The sequence below is a fragment of the Leptidea sinapis genome, chromosome 7 (genome assembly GCF_905404315.1).
Source record: "Leptidea sinapis chromosome 7, ilLepSina1.1, whole genome shotgun sequence".
NCBI classification, from domain to species: Eukaryota; Metazoa; Arthropoda; class Insecta; order Lepidoptera; family Pieridae; genus Leptidea; species Leptidea sinapis.
In genome coordinates this window covers 679,679-688,239 of record NC_066271.1, presented here as the reverse complement: position 1 = coordinate 688,239, position 8,561 = coordinate 679,679, and the positions used below count along the sequence as shown (strand labels likewise).

Below are 8,561 nucleotides of genomic sequence, written 5' to 3'. Positions count from 1 at the left end.
TCTCCAGGTGAAAGTGGACGGCATTTAAATTTGAGCGAAGCCCCCCGATGTTGCAAAAGTCCACAGCGAGTGTAGAGGAGGGTGGTTTGAGCTTCCTGCTCTGTTTGCCCCGAGTCAGCGTAGATTTGCCCCCTCCAGAATACGCGGGGTAGCCTGGGCAACCACTATTAGGTACAGGCCCTAATTGTGGACGCCCAGATACGGATTTTCCAGGGCTGCATAGCCTGGTACCGTCATGGAGTAGTCTATTTTTATTCCGTGCTGCCATTTGTATTTGGGAGGGGGGGTGTAGGCCTGCGGATACCCCACTCACCGGACGAAACACAGCGGCATAGCCGCTATTTCACGCCGGTTTCGAGTGGGGGAGTGGTATTTCTCCGGGCGTGCCGGCCCAATTCGGTTGTGTCCGTGAGGACCCAACATGGCACTACCACTCCTAGAACCGTCAAAAATGATGCCTAGATTGCGAGCCTCAGAAACCCGTTTAATATTTTTATTGCCAATTTTAGAAAAGAAAATTTAGGCACTCAGTCTTTTCTAATTAAGAAGGCGTCCCCAGTAGCATGCATTTGGTTTTCTCAGGGTTAAGAACCAAAGCATTTCTTTCTGACCATTCTGCTATACTATTGAGTTCGGTGTTCAATTGCTCTATAGCCAAGTGTGAGTGATCTGGATGGAACGATATGTAAAACTGAAGGTCATCAGCATACATATGATAGTGGCAGTATTGTATGTTCTGTACCACATCCGCACTGCACAGAATATATAGCAACCTAAAATTGATCTTTGCGGTATACCTCGGGAACGACAACAAAACTGAGAAAACGTCGTGGTTCCGTCCTCCTGTACAACTGCAACAGCTTGAATCCGTTTTCCTAGGTAGTTAGTACTGTACGACCGTGTCACTGAATCCATTGTAGGAGAGTTTTGCTAACAGAAGTTGGACATTCAAAGTATCAAAAGCCCGTGAATAGTCGAGCAATACCAAAAGTGCAGCTTCTCTTAGATCTTGAGACCGTATTTATGCCTCTATTTTTGCGAAAACCCAATTGAATTTCCGGCAGAATATTATTTTCTTCCAAGTATGCAATAAGTTGGTTATATACTATTTTCTCCAACACCTTGGATAGACATGGAAGAATACTAACCGGGTGAAGGTCTTTATAGTTTAATACGGTTAAAAGTGATGTTACATATCATACATAACAGGATTCGACACTTTCCAAACTGGCAAATTCCACAGAAACAGGTGGGTTTAGTAAAAGGCAAAGGAACCCGCGAGCAAATTCTAAACATCCGCCAACTGGTCGAAAAGGCCTACGAGTTCAACACACCCACCATCTTTTGCTTTATCAACTACAGTAAAGCCTTTGACTGTGTTGTATGGTCAGACCTATGGAAGGTACTTAGTGAACTGGGAGTACCTCAACACCTCGTTGCCCTTATCCGCTTTCTATACCTGGACAATCAAGGAATGGTCAAGGTCGAGAACTGCACATCATAGCTTTTCAGTTTCGGTAAAGGGGTAAGACAGTCCACACATCCTGTCTCCAATTCTCTTTAACGCCTCTATAGAGTACATAATCAGGCCGGCATGTGAAGGTTGGGAGGGTGGAGTCACAATAGATGGCACCAAAAAGAACAAACCTCCGCTACGCAGATGACACCACACTCCTTGCTGCAAGTGAAACAGAGATGGTGAACCTCCTGTCCCGGATTGAGAACATCAGTTTACTGTTGGGTCTAAAAAACAATCATAGAAAAACCAAAGTAATGATAGTGGATCGACCAACAGCCTTGAAGTAACGGGAACGCTGAACCTTGAAATCGTGAGTGACTTCGTCTACCTAGGGTCTAACATTAGTAACACAGGATCATGCGAAAAAGAGATAAGGAGACGTATAGGGATGGCCAAAAATGCAATGTCCCAGATGCACAAGATATAGAGAGACCGTAACATCACGCGAAAAACTAATACCAAATTGGTGACGTTGCTAGTTTTCTCCATATTTAGTTATGGAGCCAAAGAGAGAAAGAGAAAAGGCCGACAGAACGAATAGACGCCTTTGAAATGTGGTGCTGGAGAAAAATGCTGCAGATTCCATGGACCGCCTTTCGCACCCACGGGTCTATTATAAGAGCACTAAACATCAAAACTAGACTTTCAACAATATGCCTTCGTAGGATGCTGGAATTCATCGGACATATTGCTCGTAAAGAGGGTTATAATCTGGAACAACTGATGGTGACAGGCAAGGTAGATGGCAGGCGTCCCAGAGGACGCAGTCCCACGAGATGGTCGGACCAAATACGATCTTCTCTGAACATCAACTTCCATGATGCCCTTCATAAGGCTAAGGATCGCAGCAGATGGAGGGGAATCGTACGGGAGAAACTGATGCAGCGGGGGAATCACGACCCTTAGTAATGAGGAAAACGACGCGAGGAGGAGGAGGATTTAGTACTAACTTGTTGAGTTCATTAATAAAATTCACTGTCAAAAATAAGATTAAATAAAATATTTTGTACGCTGTCCGTACAAAACATGTTGTAAAAGACATCAATTACTACTCGAGGTGAAAAAAGAACAAAAAGTGGGACTAAACAAGAATAAAATAATAAATTATTCAATATTCTTATTTTCGAGACGAAATATTGGTAAATAAATAAAAATCGCGTTGCGTAGAGACGTCGCTTCATTGTGTGTCTTCTACGGCATTTATCACGGGGAGTGTTCCGAAGAGCTGTTTAACCTGATTCCTGCCGCCGAATTTCACCTTCGCACGACACGCCACAAGTTAGGATATCATCCCCACCATCTGGATGTGTGGCGATCCTCCACAGTGCGGTTTTCAAGAAGCTTTCTCCCTCTTACTACAAAGCTGTGGAATGAGTTTCCTTGTGCGGTGTTTCCGGGACGATACGACATGGGTACCTTCAAAAAAAGCGCGTACACCTTCCTTAAAGGCCGGCAACGCTCTTTTGATTCCTATGGTGTTGCAAGAGAATGTAGGCGGCGGTGATCACTTAACACCAGGTGACCCGTACGCTCGTTTGTCCTCCTATTCCATAAAAAAAAAGAAGTAGGAATAAAATCTAGGTCGAAAAAAGAATTGTTGGGACATAACTTTGTGGGGCGAAACAGGAACAAATCATTTAGCTCCATTTTCTATAACTTCAAACGCAAATTTAAAAAACAACACAAACACAAAACTCTGCGGACTGAGAGGAGTGTCACTTAAAAGGTGCAAATAACCACCATAAAATAAAACCCTTACTAACTCCAAATTCAGAACAGCCTAGCGAAACTCTCTAAGAAAAAACGATTCACTCGATTGTATTTATTTATTTATATTTTAATAAAACGGCGTTAACCAAGTACAATATAATATAGTAATAAAATAATATAGTAATTAATAACAAATTAAAAGCTAAACATATTACACAAATAATAGTTAATTTATGCAAAGTTTACTGTAATTAACTAATAATTAATAAATATCCATCCATTCCTCTCACAAAAACGCAAGCACACTGGTAAAATCGTCTGCGATCCATCCGCAAATACATCAAAAGCAGGGTTGGCTTGAGTTAGAACATTTCCATAATCTATGCAACTTTATCTTACGTCTGATGTCTCTGATAATATCACTCGTAAACCAAACGGGGTAACGTTTACTATGGCATGCTTTACGTCGTTTCCTAAAGATATTATAAACTGATTTATAAAAGTTTTCAGAGGCATCTCCTCACACTATGGGCATGCAGAGCTGTACACCAAGAATTTGCTTCGATTAATGCAGAAAAAAGCTCATAATCGCATCGACCAAAATTCCAGTCCTTGCAAGGATTTATATTCGATGGCTCAAGAAAAGCGACATGTATTGAGCCTGACTTCAATCTCTAATGGTGGATGATATGCGTCGGGCAGAACTATACCTTCAGCAGTTATAACGCGCACCTCTCCACACACATCGTTCTCTCGTACCAGAATTACATGAAGCATACCTCCAAATATATTTTTAATAATGTTCTTCTCAGACAGATTACAATATGAAAAAAAATAAAAATAATAATTATAAATATTTACGGATGCACTGTTTAAATTTAGATCCCCTAATTTTAGAACTGGTGCTCTTAACACAGTCATTGTATGCTCCACCTTACAAAACCACTCCACATAACCACAGTCTCTAGCACTAGGTTTAATGTATACAACACAAACGTAGAACAGACGACCATGCCAGGAAAATGATGCCCAGAGATCCTCGCCATTGTCGGTCTCCAGTTCATGGCATCTGCTCAATATGACAGGGGAACGGAGAGCAAGCGCCACATCATCACATGGCGTGTATCTCTGCGCAGAATACTCCAATTTGCACTTTCAAGCTCAGAAGTCTCCACAGAGCCATCAAGAATTGTTTCCGTAACGGCTACAATATCACACTCATTCATTGCTAAATTTTTCCGCCACATACGCAATTTCGTTTTCAGACTGCGGACGTTATGATAGAAGACTTTAACAGTTTTATGATGACTACGGTGAACGAAAGGGCTATTTATTGCCTTTAGTAACAGTTGCCTTGGTAACGTCATTGATTGTTGTCTTCTGGTTGGTAACCAAGCCTTAATTCTGGCGTTTATTGGCCAGGCTTCAGCTGAAAAGCATATCTCATAAGCTGCCACTGGTATGCCAATCATGTAGCACTTATAATCTCCTCTTGGTTGCAAATCCTGTACTGTACAAGTACCGATGGGGCAAAGCTGACGAAGATACTCTCTTACATCTTCAACACACGACTCCATGTTCCACAAGTGCATATATTTACGAGGCTCCACTGCTTTGAGACTAGCTGGACCGGCAGTACCGCATAACTAAGCTGGGCGACGACTTTTCCTTACAACTTCTATCCACTGGCCATCATCAGGGTCATTACAGGAAACTGCTGGAAACTTTGAGTCATGTACTGCTGGTTGCGATAGTGCTGCAATGGCCTTATCAGTGGATGGACAATGAGGAGGTTTTCGTGGCAAATGCTGAACTTTGCTGCAAGCTTTACCATGATAAGGATCACGACGTTTCCTATTCGTTTTAAGATTTGCAGATTGGATATCGGTGGCAGCGCTAGGCTCCCATTGTGGCTGTATGAAACGTGCAGTCATTGATAGATTGACAGATGACGACAATAATCTTGTAAACAACGGAGATAGATGAAATTCACTACGCTATAAGCAATTGATCGCTTTCAAACTTAGTCGGATAAAACTTCGTTGCCCATCGCCATACTGTAATTACTACTATTTTAAACTTATGTCAAATCATTCCACGTTTCATACTAAACTAAATTTCAATTTTTACTTAGGCATTACCGCCTCTTATTACGTAGTATTTACATCCTCTTTGATTCGAGATGCGATTTTCTCACCCACGCACGGAATTAAGCACACACATCATTACATTTTTAGATGCTCCTTCCGTAAAATCCGTTCTTTACTAAAGCATGATACTTTTGACAAGGCTTAAAAGCTCGTGTCCAAAGCCGTTAATTAATAAAATTTTACTTTTGACAGCTATCGCCTATGACGTTTCGTATTTTTTGCGTTAAACTGCGTCTTGCGAGCTGCGCACAACAAAATAAGTCAAAGCGTAGTAGGTGTGAGTTGTTGATTGTTGTTTAAAATAATATCGAAACAAAGTAAAAATTTGCAGTATCATTTTGTCTTGTTGTGAGAGCTAGCTATTGACTATAGCGGTAGTATTAGAATTATAGTTTTAACCATGACAAACGCATTAGCAGTTTGTCTAACAATAGCGATATTTTACACAAGTAAGTACATTGTTTTTGTTTGGTGAATCTTATCTTAGCTAAATAACTGTGTAGTTTTTACAGCCTTTACGTTGATGGTACTAAATTATATTGTGCTAGTTCTGTATTTAACTCTTCGTTTCGAAGTTTTATTTTCGTGCGAAAAAATGAGTCTTGGTGTGTTCTTATTTTTCTGGAGTACCTTATCACTAGCATACTTTAGCGTGAGTAGACTAAAAAAAAGTATTCTACAGTACAGTAAGATGTTCAAAGTTATAATTAAGTGAGAATGTGGGGTGACTCTTCTAATATTTTTTGCAAAGTGAGTTGAATTGATGAACCTATTCTTTCACTGCATTCAAATATATTTTTATTGTATTCTTAATAAAAAAAACTAATAATCCAGTCTTAGATATACCTATGCTTTTACAATGTGTGACTAATTTCAATGATTCACAGTGCATTATTTTCTTATGTAGTAAATGATAAGCTAATATTACTCATCAATTCAGTTTATTTATTTGTTAAATTTATTATAATTTTTTCGAGGATTCCGATCGTTTATAATTTAATTATAATTACTGCATTTATTGTTTCATAGTATTAACTATATATTCATTAGGTTCATTACCTGGTATAAAATCCTATTATATATATATTGGAATAAAAATATACTGACATTATGTGAGATTTCTATGCTTTTACCTATGTCCTAAAATGTTTTTATAAAAACTGTTATGTTGTACAAATTATGTTTATTTGTATTATATTATTAATAAATGTAAATTATGCTCAAATAGAACACATTCTACAGACAATTAGAAACAATAAAGTTCCTTTTGTTATTTGTACAAGATGTCAAAGTTCATTGATTAGGTATGTTATCTGAGAGAGCACTAGATGTATATTATTATACAGTTACAGTATACACCAAAATAACATTTTTTACAATTTTTGTCTGTCCGTCTGTCTGTTTGTTCCGGCTATTCTCTGAAATGACTGGACCGATTTTGACGGGACTTTTATTGGCAGGTAGCTGATGTAACAAGGAGTAACTTAGGCTAAGTTACTGCACACAAAATGGACCCATGCTAGTGGTCTAATTGCGGAAACAGGAGCCCCTATACCATACATAGGCTACGTTTTATTTTAGAAATATAAAATAATGTTCTAATGTCCAAGAATCAGTGTAACTCTAAAAATAATTTATATGGCAAATCAATGTTTGCCAGGTCAGCTAGTAAATAATATATTAACATTTTAAATATAAGTTTGTCTTGTTAACATATTCATTTATTATTAATGCTTAATTTCCATTAAAATTGTGTGAAAAAAAAGCAATTGTAGGCTACAATTAAAATTTTTCTTCTAGGTTTGTCTTCAGCACGCCAGATTCCTAAAGAATGTTCAAAAGGACCTGAGTATTGGTGTACAAACTTAAAGTAAGTGTCAACCCATCATATTTATAATATAAGTTTTAAATATAGATTTTACAATGATAATTTAATTTTGTATTGTGAGAAGAAACGCTGGAGATATACAATACATAAACTGTGGTCGAATGAATGTGTATTTTTGTTCTTATATTGAAGAAAAATAGATAAAAATCTACCTTGTTCTTAAAATAAATAAAGAAATAACAATTTTTCCTTTCAGACAACAAGATCCATTGATTGTTAGTAAATTATATATTCCATTCCTTCCGTTCCGACAACAATAGACTGTTTCCGTTCCGTCATATTTATTTTTATTGAATGGCCAACATACAGACAGTTCTTGTTGTAAGATAAGTCGATCAATACACTGTTACTGGTGCCTCTTATTCGGTGAAATATAGAAGCCACTGTTTATATTACAGTATAGTGCTAAAGCTCATTGGTCTCTGTGTGTGCAAACATAGTTAATGCGCTACTAAAATGTGGCAGCTCCATCAGTGCTCTGAAGGTGTTGTTTTACTCAACCCTCAGGGTGCTGTACCATTTATTAGTGTAGCGCGCCCACATGCAACTACAGTAGAGGGATGTGGAGTAGGTACTTTAAAAGATCTTAAATTGTTGCAAAATTATTTGAATAATTGAAATAAAGCCATGTAGAGATACAGTTGCATTAACGTTAATATGTTAAGGACTGCTGCCGACTGTGGTGCAGTGGGCCACTGCATCAGTACAGTATGGGAAAACGAAGATGAAAAGATTCGAGACAATGATGCGTCAGAAAAGATTGTCCGACTCTTCCGTCAGCTGAAGGATGTTAAGGAACTTATCAATGAGGTAAACATAATCCCCATCGTTGAGTTTTGTGTATGTTCTTCTCACAAGCTTTACTTTTTCTGAATGGTACATTCTGTAATTGAGATGAAATATTTATAATGAACATTCAAAAGCGCATAGTTTTAGCGTATTTGAATAAAGTTTTACTTACTTTGACTGCCAAACTTTGCTACATATGTATTGATCTCATTTGTGGTTGAGTGCACTTCAGTTTATTTAGCACCTTGGCTGTAGGTACTTCCTTTGTAACAACTCCAACTAATTGACCTCAATGCAGTGCTGCTTGAATCGTTAGGGATCTGAAAGTCAATGTGGTACAAAGTTTAAATCAAGTTTTTTTTTTTAATTTTATTTTAAAATGTTTATTTTATAATTTATCACAGAGGAAGTCCGACAGACTTGTCATCATTATCATTATAATAACCTAATGACTTTGTACTGAACAATTACATTATTAATTCTATACAAATGAGCCTAATTTGCA

At 38.0% G+C, this 8,561-nt stretch overlaps 1 protein-coding gene across 2 annotated transcripts in view; it reads left to right on the top strand.

Annotated features, from left to right (window-relative positions):
- Positions 1 to 5,625: 5,625 nt before the first annotated feature.
- Positions 5,626 to 8,561, top strand: part of LOC126965511 (prosaposin) — a 59,909-nt gene continuing 56,973 nt past the window's right edge. Inside the window, exons 1-3 of one of the 2 annotated variants that reach the window (XM_050809153.1) lie at positions 5,626 to 5,828; positions 7,180 to 7,249; positions 7,933 to 8,077. In XM_050809153.1, coding sequence (XP_050665110.1) covers positions 5,780 to 5,828; positions 7,180 to 7,249; positions 7,933 to 8,077 — 264 coding nt within the window. In that variant the 5' untranslated portion in view covers positions 5,626 to 5,779. The remainder of the gene's footprint in view (positions 5,829 to 7,179; positions 7,250 to 7,932; positions 8,078 to 8,561) is intronic. The other variant, XM_050809154.1, reaches the window with a different exon arrangement.